The sequence below is a fragment of the Anolis carolinensis genome, chromosome 2, assembly GCF_035594765.1.
Source record: "Anolis carolinensis isolate JA03-04 chromosome 2, rAnoCar3.1.pri, whole genome shotgun sequence".
NCBI lineage: Eukaryota > Metazoa > Chordata > Lepidosauria > Squamata > Dactyloidae > Anolis > Anolis carolinensis.
In genome coordinates, this window is record NC_085842.1 from 324,850,799 (window position 1) to 324,863,606 (window position 12,808).

General features: G+C 42.9%; 1 protein-coding gene across 2 annotated transcripts in view; it reads left to right on the forward strand.

The window, feature by feature from the left end:
* The window catches only part of npr2 (natriuretic peptide receptor 2), a 93,173-nt gene that overhangs the window by 46,097 nt on the left and 34,268 nt on the right, over positions 1–12,808 (forward strand). For both annotated transcript variants that reach the window (XR_010003687.1, XM_062972680.1), the window contains exons 4-6: positions 8,809–8,944; positions 10,964–11,058; positions 11,170–11,296. Coding sequence is in view for 1 of the 2 variants with exons in the window: in XM_062972680.1 (XP_062828750.1) it covers positions 8,809–8,944; positions 10,964–11,058; positions 11,170–11,296 (358 nt within the window). In the remaining variant the exon portion in view is untranslated. The remainder of the gene's footprint in view (positions 1–8,808; positions 8,945–10,963; positions 11,059–11,169; positions 11,297–12,808) is intronic.

Below are 12,808 nucleotides of genomic sequence, written 5' to 3' on the forward strand. Positions count from 1 at the left end.
TAATAATAATAATAATAATAATAATAATAATAATAATAATAATAATAGGAGAAGACCTGGCTGTGGCTCACAAATGGGACCCTGAAGAAGGAGACAGAAGGCCTGGTCCTTGCAGCCCAGGAGCAAGACATCAGGACAAAGGCAATTAATAATAATAATAATAATAATAATAATAATAATAATAATAATAATAATAGGAGAAGACCTGGCTGTGGCTCACAAATGGGACCCTGAAGAAGGAGACAGAAGGCCTGGTCCTTGCAGCCCAGGAGCAAGCCATCAGGACAAAGACAATTAATAATAATAATAATAATAATAATAATAATAGGAGAAGACCTGGCTGTGGCTCACAAATGGGACCCTGAAGAAGGAGACAGAAGGCCTGGTCCTTGCAGCCCAGGAGCAAGCCATCAGGACAAAGACAATTAATAATAATAATAATAATAATAATAATAGAAGACCTGGCTCTGGCTCACGAATGGGACCCTGAAGAAGGAGACAGAAGGCCTGATCCTTGCAGCCCAGGAGCAAGCCATCAGGACAAAGGCAATTAATAATAATAATAATAATAATAATAATAATAGAAGACCTGGCTCTGGCTCACGAATGGGACCCCGAAGAAGGAGACAGAAGGCCTGATCCTTGCAGCCCAGGAGCAAGACATCAGGACAAAGGCAATTAATAATAATAATAATAATAATAATAATAATAGGAGAAGACCTGGCTGTGGCTCACAAATGGGACCCTGAAGAAGGAGACAGAAGGCCTGGTCCTTGCAGCCCAGGAGCAAGACATCAGGACAAAGGCAATTAATAATAATAATAATAATAATAATAATAATAATAATAATAATAGGAGAAGACCTGGCTGTGGCTCACAAATGGGACCCTGAAGAAGGAGACAGAAGGCCTGGTCCTTGCAGCCCAGGAGCAAGCCATCAGGACAAAGACAATTAATAATAATAATAATAATAATAATAATAATAATAATAATAATAATAGGAGAAGACCTGGCTGTGGCTCACGAATGGGACCCTGAAGAAGGAGACAGAAGGCCTGATCCTTGCAGCCCAGGAGCAAGACATCAGCACAAAGGCAATGAAGGCCAAGATCGAAAAATCAGCTGATGTACCAAAATGCAGACTGTGCAAGGAAACCGACGAAACTATGGATCATCTCCTCAGCTGCTGTAAGAAAATTTCACAGACAGACTACAAACAGAGGCACAACTCTGTGGCCCAAATGATTCATTGGAACCTATGCCTCAAGTCCCACCTCCCTGCAGTTAAGAACTGGCGGGATCACAAACCAGCAAAAGTATTGGAAAATGAACACGCAAAGATACTGTGGGACTTCCGAATCCAGACTGACAAAGTTCTGGAACACAACACACCAGACATCACAGTTGTGGAAAAGAACAAAGTTTGGATCATTGATGTTGCCATCCCAGGTGACAGTCGCATTGACGAAAAACAACAGGAAAAACTCAGCCGCTCTCAGGACCTCAAGATTGAACTTCAAAGACTCTGGCAGAAACCAGTGCAGGTGGTCCCAGTGGTGATGGGCACACTGGGTGCCGTGCCAAAAGATCTCAGCCGGCATTTGGAAACAATAGACATTGACAAAATCACGATCTGCCAACTGCAAAAGGCCACCTTACTGGGACCTGCATGCATCATCCGAAAATACATCACACAGTCCTAGACACTTGTGATTTTGTGATACGAAATCCAGCATATCTATCTTGTTTGCTGTGTCATACAACGTCGTTGTGTCAATAATAATACATCACACAGTCCTAGACACTTGGGAAGTGTTCGACTTGTGATTTTGTGAAACGAAATCCAGCATAGACATCTTGTTTGCTGTGTCATACAATAATAATAATAATAATAATAATAATAATAATAATAATAATAATAATAATAATAAAAAATCACACAGTCCTAGACACTTGGGAAGTGTTCGACTTGTGATTTTGTGAAACGAAATCCAGCATAGATATCTTGTTTGCTGTGTCATAATAATAATATCTGCCTATATCTGCCTAAAAGATCAGGAGGCAGAGGACTCTTACAAGTAAAACAAGCAGCCAAAGAAGAAGAACATGCCCTGGCAGAATATGTCAAGCAAAGTGAAGAACCTGCTTTGATTGAAGTCAAAAATCAGAAACTCCTCAAAGCACAGCAGACAAAAAACCAGTACAAGAAAACCACACTACAAACTAGAGCTGACAGCTGGCACAACAAAACATTGCATGGAAAGTTCCTCATCCGAAAATACATCACACAGTCCTAGACACTTGGGAAGTGTTTGACTTGTGATTTTGTGATACGAAATCCAGCATGTCTATCTTGTTTGCTGTGTCATACAATAATAATAATAATAATAATAATAATAATAATAATAATAATAATAACAATAATAATAATAATAAACATCACACAGTCCTAGACACTTGGGAAGTGTTCGACATGTGATTTTGTGAAACGAAATCCAGCATAGATATCTTGTTTGCTGTGTCATAATAATAATATCTGCCTATATCTGCCTAGAAGATCAGGAGGCAGAGGACTCTTACAAGTAAAACAAGCAGTCAAGTAAGAAGAACATGCCCTGGCAGAATATGTAAAGCAAAGTGAAAAACCTGCTTTGATTGAAGTCAAAAATCAGAAACTCCTCAAAGCACAGCAGAGAAAAAAAAACCAGTACAAGAAAACCACACTACAAACTAGAGCTGACAGCTGGCACAACAAAACATTGCATGGAAAGTTCCTCATTCGAAAATACATCACACAGTCCTAGACACTTGGGAAGTGTTTGACTTGTGATTTTGTGATACGAAATCCAGCATGTCTATCTTGTTGGCTGTGTCATAATAATAATAATAATAATAATAATAATAATAATAATAATAATAATACATCACAGAGTTCTAGACACTTGGGAAGTGTTTGACTTGTGATTTTGTGATATGAAACCCAGCATATCTATCTTGTTTGCTGTGTCATATAATAATAATAATAATAATAATAATAATAATAATAATACATCACAGAGTTCTAGACACTTGGGAAGTGTTTGACTTGTGATTTTGTGATATGAAACCCAGCATATCTATCTTGTTTGCTGTGTCATACAATAATAATAATAATAATAATAATAATAATAATAATAATAATAATAATAATACATCACAGAGTTCTAGACACTTGGGAAGTGTTTGACTTGTGATTTTGTGATATGAAACCCAGCATATCTATCTTGTTTGCTGTGTCATACAATAATAATAATAATAATAATAATAATAATAATAATAATAATACCCTGCTGACTCAAAGCGGCTTAACATAAAAGCACCAGCATAAAATTTAATATGTAAACATTAAAACGGGATTAAATATAAACAGTATTAAAAAAATTCCCTTGGGCACCATGGGATTGCTGGTGGGGTGTGTGTTGAGGGGTCTCCCAGGACCCCCAAATCCCCTCCAAATCGCCTCGGAGAGAGGAAAGAAAACGAGAACAGAGGGAACTTGGTGTTGGGAGCAGAGGAAAGGGCCAGATGGAGAGGAAGCAGAGCCGGTGCCAAAGAGACAGGCTGTGGCTGAGCCCCATTGGTGAAAGGGGGGGGGGTCCCAGGGGTCTGCAAGGGGCAGCTGCTGCTGCTGACGTGACTCCAGGGGAAGCAGGCCCACGGCGGCTGTTGCTGCTTCTGTTGCGTCTGTCCGTCCGTCCGTCCGTCAGCCCGGGCCTGGGCTGGAGGAGGAGCATGGGGTGCCCTTTGGGAGATGAGCTCACCGCGCTGGGCCTCCGGCTTGACCCTCTGGCCGGCCGGACGCAGAGCAGGAGCATTAATCCGGAGCATCAAGTGACAGCCCCGAGGGGAGGCCAAGTGCCGCAGGATCAGAATAACACACACACAAAGGGAAACACAACCGGGGAGCAGGAGGGAGGAGGGAGGGAGCATGTGCTCAGCTGGGAGAGCCGGGTTCCAATCTTGAAAGCACGTCCATTGAGGACGGGAAAAGCTTGCTTTCTCTTGGCCATGGGTTCATCGAAACGGAGAATCATTCAAACTTCAAGGAAAGGGATTCCACCTAAAAGCAATTTGAACCCAGTCCTTGAAACTGGGACTAGGAAATAACAGGAAAGGAGATTCCACCTGAACATTAGGAAGAACTTCCTGACCATATGAGTTGTTCAACAGTGGAACTCTCTGCCTCAGAGTCCAGTGGAAGCTCCTTCCTTGGAAACTTTGAAACAGAGTCTGGATGGCCATCTGTCAGGGATACTTTGATTGTGCTTTTCCTGCATGGCAGAGGGTTGGACTAAATGGCCATTGGGGTCTTTTCCAATTCTATAATTCTGTGATAAACATTAGGAAGAACTTCCTGGCCATACGAGTTGTTCAACAGTGGAACTCTCTGCCTCAGAGTCTAGTGGAAGCTCCTTCCTTGGAAACTTTGAAACAGAGCCTGGATGGCCATCTGTCAGGGATACTTTGATTGTGCTTTTCCTGCATGGCAGAGGGTTGGACTAAATGGCCATTGGGGTCTCTTCCAATTTTATAATTCTGTGATAAACATTAGGAAGAACTTCCTGGCCATACGAGTTGTTCAACAGTGGAACTCTCTGCCTCAGAGTCTAGTGGAAGCTCCTTCCTTGGAAACTTTGAAACAGAGCCTGGATGGCCATCTGTCAGGGATACTTTGATTGTGCTTTTCCTGCATGGCAGAGAGTTGGACTAAATGGCCATTGGGGTCTTTTCCAATTCTATAATTCTGTGATAAACATTAGGAAGAACTTCCTGGCCATACGAGTTGTTCAACAGTGGAACTCTCTGCCTTAAAGTCCAGTGGAAGCTCCTTCCTTGGAAATTTTTAAACAGAGGCTGGATAATAATAATAATAATAATAATAATAATAATAATAATAATAATAATAATCCTTTATTTATATACTGCTCCTTCTCCTCGAGAGGACTCAGATGGATGGCCATCTGTCAGGGATACTTTGATTGTGGTTTTCCTACATGGCAGGGGGTTGGCCCTTGAGGTCTCTTCCAACTGTATAATTCTATGATAAACATTAGGAAGAACTTCCTGAGAACTTCCTTAGGAGTTGTTCAACAGTGGAACTCTCTGCCTCAGAGTCCGGTGGAAACTCCTTCCTTGGAAATTTTCAATAATAATAATAATAATAATAATAATAATAATAATAATAATAATAATAATAATAATAATAATAATTTATATACCTCTCCTTCTCCTCAAGAGGACTCAGAAGAGCTGTTCAGCAGTGGGACTCCCTGCCTCAGAGTGTAGTGGAGGCTCCTTCCTTGGGAACTTTTAAACAGAGGCTGGATGGCCATCTGTCAGGGATACTTTGATTGTGCTTTTCCTGCATGGCAGGGGGTTGGACTAGATGGCCCTTGGGGTCTCTTCCAATTCTATAATTATTTATGATAAACGTTAGGAATGAGATGTTAACATAGGAGCTGTTCGACAGAGGGAGATGCTGCTGCCTGGGAATCCAGTGGAGTTTTTCAAGCAGAAGCTGGATGGTCATCTGTCGGGAAGGGTTGGATGGTGTCTTCCTGCTTATGCTGTGCTTGAATAGTGTGAAGTGAAGTAGTAGTTGAGCTTCAGCTCGATCTGGAATTGCTGCCTGGGGGTCTGGGGGGTCTCCTTCTGTTGAGGTTTTTGACCAGAGCCCGGATGGCTATCTGTTGCGTCTTCTTGCCTGGCAGATTGGGGTTGGACTGGATGACCTTTAGGGGACTCACCTCCAACTCTAGGGTTTTGTGATTCTTCCCCAACCGACTTGGAGCATCACAGAAGGTTTGTTGCGTCCTGGACCCCAGACCCTCCCTCTGCTCTGCCCCCTCCCCACTCCGTATTGAGGACCAGGAGACCCTTGGAGGCCCCCCCCCCCCCATTTCATGCATGTGGCCTTTGACTTGGTCCTGGGGGTGGGCTCTCCGTATGGAGGTGGGTGTTTTGGGAAGGGAGGGACTGCCGGGACGGGAAGGTTTTGCTGTGGGAAAGGATGTGGGGCAGGCTGGCCAGAGATCCTATCAGGAGTCCAGGGGGAGAGTGCGCTTGTGTGTGTGTGTGTGTGTGTTTTGGCTCCAGGCTGGCTGCCCCCCCCCTCTCCAAAGAAAGGGGGTTTGTGTCCATCTTGGGGGGCTGCTGGGTGACAAAAGAGAGGCATGGCCAGAGCAGCCCCTCACCCACCCACCCACCCACCCCTTGGCCCCTTCCCCAAAAGCTTCCCCAAAAGCTCTGCTGCCTGGACCCTCCCCCAGAGACAGGAAGCATCCCCCCCCAATGGCCCTGCTCCTATTTCCAGGCTTCCTCTTGGCAGAAGGATGACGTTCCTGCCCCACTCTGGTGCCCCACGTGTCCTGCCCCCCCTTCAATCGGTGAGCATGCAGAGCTTTGCCAGGCCGTTCTGGAAATAGAGTAGGGGGAGTAGGGGGCATGCACGCACACATACGCAAACACACACGGGCACACAGGACATGGACACACACACACACACATACAGACATGCTCATAGACATGCATACATACGCATGCACAGACGTATGCACACCCACACATGCGCATACAGACACGCACACATACACATGCACAGATAGACATACACACATGCATACACAGACATGCGCATGCACATACATACATATACACATGCCCAGATATGCGCAGACCCACACATACATGCACAGATAGACATTCACACACATATGCACACACACAGACATGCACACATACATGGACAGACAGACATCCACACGAATGTGCAGACATGCACATACCCGCACACACATGCACAAGCAGACATGCGCATGTACACTTAGACAGGCATGCACACACATACATATTTACATGCGCATACCTGCACAGACCGGCACACACATGCACAGATAGACATTCACACACATATGCACACACACAGACATGCGCATGTACACTCAGACAGACATGCACACACATACATATTTACATGCGCATACCTGCACAGACCCACACACACATGCACAGATAGACATTCACACACACATGCACAGATAGACATTCACACACATATGCACACACACAGACATGCGCATGTACACTTAGACAGACATGCACACACATACATATTTACATGCGCATACCTGCACAGACCGGCACACACATGCACAGATAGACATTCACACACATATGCACACACACAGACATGCGCATGTACACTCAGACAGACATGCACACACATACATATTTACATGCGCATACCTGCACAGACCCACACACACATGCACAGATAGACATTCACACACATATGCACACACACAGACATGCGCATGTACACTTAGACAGACATGCACACACATACATATTTACATGCGCATACCTGCACAGACCCACACACACATGCACAGATAGACATTCACACACATATGCACACACACAGACATGCGCATGTACACTTAGACAGACATGCACACACATACATATTTACATGCGCATACCTGCACAGACCCACACACACATGCACAGATAGACATTCACACACATATGCACACACACAGACATGCGCATGTACACTCAGACAGACATGCACACACATACATATTTACATGCGCATACCTGCACAGACCCACACACACATGCACAGATAGACATTCACACACATATGCACACACACAGACATGCGCATGTACACTTAGACAGACATGCACACACATACATATTTACATGCGCATACCTGCACAGACCCACACACACATGCACAGATAGACATTCACACACATATGCACACACACAGACATGCGCATGTACACTTAGACAGACATGCACACACATACATATTTACATGCGCATACCTGCACAGACCCACACACACATGCACAGATAGACATTCACACACATATGCACACACACAGACATGTGCATGTACACTTAGACAGACATGCACACACATACATATTTACATGCGCATACCTGCACAGACCCACACACACATGCACAGATAGACATTCACACACATATGCACACACACAGACATGCACAGACAGACATGCACACGAACGTGCACACATAGACAGACATGCACGCACACACAGATACACACATGTGCAGACATGCACAGACCGGCACACACATGCACAAACAGACATGCACACATCGACATTCACACACATATGCACACAGACATTCATATACACATGCACACACAGACATGCACACACATTCATGCGCAGACAGACATGCACGCACACATATGCATCTTGGATGGAGGGCAATTAATAAGTAATTAAATGATGATGATGATATGCACACGCACATGAGTACCCCTTTGGCAAAAGTGTCAGGGAAAGAGGGAAGCAGGGCAGCAAGGAAGCATCAGGCAGGAGCCAGGAAGGAGGGCCTTCATCCGTCCCTGACCCACGGAAGGAGGTGGCCATGTGTGGGGTGCTGGGGCGCATGGGACGTGTGGCCCTCCCCTCCCCCCACCTGCAGCCCCCTTTACTTGGGCTTTGAAGGTGTGGAGGACCGGCTCCTTGAATGTATGTGCTGTTCCTGTTCAGAGCACCGATGCTGAGCCCCTCCAGATGGTAGAGCTGGGGCTTCTGGGTCCACCCCTGGACCCCCAAATGGCAAGGATGCCTCGGCTGCACCAGGGCCGTGGTCCTCCAGCTGATGAGTGTGTGTGAGTGTGTGTGTGTGTGATTCGCAGGGCGCAGCTGCCCAGTCCCGTGGCCGCAGGGGTCACGCCCCCACCCTCACCCCCCAATTTCTGTGTCCTTTGCCCCACAGAAGAACCTGATTGCGGGCTGCTTCCACGACGGGCTCCTGCTGTACGCCATGGCGCTGAACGAGACGCTGAGCGAAGGCGGCACCAAGTACAACACCAGCCGCATCCTGGAGAAGATGAAGGGACGCCGGTTCCAGGGTACACGGGGGGGGGGGGGGGTGCCATGCCATTCAAGGGCATGAGCGGGACCCCAGAGCCCACCTTCAAGGGAAACCCATGGTAGTGTTGTGTGGTTTCTGGTACAACAGAGTCTCACTTATCCAACCTCCGCCTATCCAACATTCTGTCTTATCCAGCGCAGTCTGCCTTTTAGTAATCAACGTTTTTGTAGTCAATGTTTTCAATACATTGCAATGTTTGGGTGCTAAGTTTGTAAATACAGTCATTACTACATAACGTTTCCGTGTATTGAACTGCTTTTTCTGTCAATTTGTTGTAAAAAAAAATGATGTGTGTAATTTGTAAAATCATAACATAATTTGATATTTAATAGACTTCCTTAATTCCTCCTTATTATCCAACATTTTCACTTATCCAACATTCTGCCAGCCCATTTATGTTGGATAAGTGAGACTCTACCGTTTGTATGGCCGTGTTATTTAATAGGGAATTAAATGGATAGATAGATAGATAGATAGATAGATAGATAGATAGATAGATAGATAGATAGATAGATAGATCAGTAAATGGATGGGTGGATGGATAGAGAGATAGATTATAAAATGGATTAATAAATAGATAGAAAGATCATTAAATGAATAGATATTTAGATCATTGGATGCATGTATGTATGTATGTATGTATGGGTCATTAAATGGATGGATGGACGGATGAAGAGATAGATCATTAGATGGATTAATAAATAGCTAGCTAGATAGATAGATCATTGGATGGATGGATGGATGGATGGATGGATGGATGGATGGATGGATGGATGAAGAGATAGATCATTAAATGGATTAATAGATAGATAGATAGATAGATAGATAGATAGATAGATAGATAGATAGATAGATAGATAGATAGATCGATCATTGGATGGATGGATGGATGGATGGATGGATGGATGGATGGATGGATGGATGAAGAGATAGATCATTAAATGGATTAATAGATAGATAGATAGATAGATAGATAGATAGATAGATAGATAGATAGATAGATAGATCAATCATTGGATGGATGGGTGGATGGATAGAGAGATAGATCATAAAATGGATTAATAAATAGATAGAAAGATCATTAAATGAATAGATATTTAGATCATTGGATGCATGTATATATGTATGTATGTATGTATGGGTCATTAAATGGATGGATAGACGGATGAAGAGATAGATCATTAGATGGATTAATAGATAGATAGATAGATAGATAGATAGATAGATAGATAGATAGATAGATCAATGGATGGATGGTTGAATGGATGGATGAAGAGATAAATCATTGAATGGATTAATGGATGGATAGATAGATAGATAGATAGATAGATAGATAGATAGATAGATAGATAGATAGATAGATCATTGGATGGATGGATGGATGGATGGATGGATGACGAGATAGATCATTAAATGGATTAATAGATAGATAGATAGATAGATAGATAGATAGATAGATAGATAGATAGATAGATAGATAGATAGATCATTGGATGGATGGATGAGTGGATGGATGAAGAGATAAATCATTGAATGGATTAATGGATGGATGGATGGATGGATAGATAGATAGATAGATAGATAGATAGATAGATAGATAGATAGATAGATAGATAGATAGATAGATCATTAAATGGATAGATATATAGATCATTGGATGGACGGATGGATGGATAAATCATTAAGTAGACAGATAGATAGATCATTAAATGGATGGATGGATAGATTGATAGATCAATCAATCGATAGATCGATAGATCATTAAATGGATGGATAGGTAGATAGATAGAGATACGTCCCAGGCTACAGGCAAAACGTCAGGAAAAAGTCCAACTAGAACATGGCCATACAGACTGGACACCACACAACACCCCTTTGATTCCAGCTGTGAAAGTCTTTGATGCTCCATCACACCCACTGTGCCTGCCTCTCACAAGGGCAAATGGCACAGGAAACCCCCAGCCATAGCTTTGTGCCCCACTCTTTCCCTCCCCAGGCGTCACGGGCACCGTCAGCATGGACGAGAACAACGACCGCGACACCGACTTTGACCTGTGGGCCATGGCGGACGTGGAGAGCGGGGAGTACCAGGTACGTGGGGTGTGGTGCTGCACCCCAGACCCATCCCACTGGGGCCCTTGGGTGGTGGTGCATGTGCATGTGTGGGCATGTGTCCCACTCCTTGCGCCCTTCTCTCCGCAGGTGGTGGGGCACTACGTGGGGCCGGAGAAGCAGCTGAACTGGCTGGGGCCCATCCACTGGGTCAAGGGGGCCCCTCCCCTCGACAACCCCCCCTGCTTCAACAAGGATGACCCCTCCTGCAACAAAAGTGGGTTCTTTCGGGGTAGCTGCGGGGGGGGGGGTTAAACCCAATTGCACGGATCTAACCCCTCCTTGAATGCAAACAGATTGAGACTCCCTTTCTTTGGGGCTCAGCTCTCCCTGCAAAGCACTCAGGGCAAGATACTCCACCATCCATCTCTCTATCCATTCAAAGATCTATCTATCTTCCATCCATCCATCCATCCATTTAATGATCTGTCTATCAATCATCTCTCTATCCCTTTAATAATATCTGTCTATCTATCTTCCATCCATCCATTGAATGATCTGTCTATCAATCATCTATCCATTTAATAATATCTATCTATCTATCTATCTATCTATCTATCTATCTATCTATCTATCTATCTATCTATCTATCTATCTTCCATCCATCCATTCATCCATCCATCCATTTAATGATCTGTCTATCTATCAATCATCTATCCATTTAATAATATCTATCTATCTATCTTCCATCCATCCATTCATCCATCCATCCATTTAATGATCTGTCTATCTATCAATCATCTATCCATTTAATAATATCTATCTATCTATCTTCCATCCATCCATCCATCCATTTAATGATCTATCAATCATCTATCTATCCATTTAATAATATCTGTCTATCTATCTTCCATCCATCCATTGAATGATCTGTCTATCAATCATCTATCTATCCATTTAATAATATCTATCTATCTTCCATCCATCCATTGAATGATCTGTCTATCAATCATCTATCCATTTAATAATATCTATCTATCTATCTATCTATCTATCTATCTATCTATCTATCTATCTATCTATCTTCCATCCATCCATTCATCCATCCATCCATCCATTTAATGATCTGTCTATCTAGCAATCATCTATCCATTTAATAATATCTATCTATCTTCCATCCATCCATTCATCCATCCATCCATTTAATGATCTGTCTATCTATCAATCATCTATCCATTTAATAATATCTATCTATCTATCTATCTTCCATCCATCCATCCATCCATCCATCCATTTAATGATCTGTCTATCTATCAATCATCTATCCATTTAATAATATCTATCTATCTATCTATCTTCCATTCATCCATTCATCCATCCATCCATTTAATGATCTGTCTATCTATCAATCATCTATCCATTTAATAATATCTATCTATCTATCTATCTTCCATCCATCCATTCATCCATCCATCCATTTAATGATCTGTCTATCTATCAATCATCTATCCATTTAATAATATCTATCTATCTATCTTCCATCTATCCATTCATCCATCCATCCATTTAATGATCTGTCTATCTATCAATCATCTATCCATTTAATAATATCTATCTATCTATCTTCCATCCATCCATTAATCCATCCATCCATTTAATGATCTGTCTATCTATCAATCATCTATCCATTTAATAATATCTATCTATCTGTCTGTCTTCCATCCATCCATCCATCCATCATTTAATGATCTGTCTATCATCTATCTATCCATTTAATAATATCTATCTA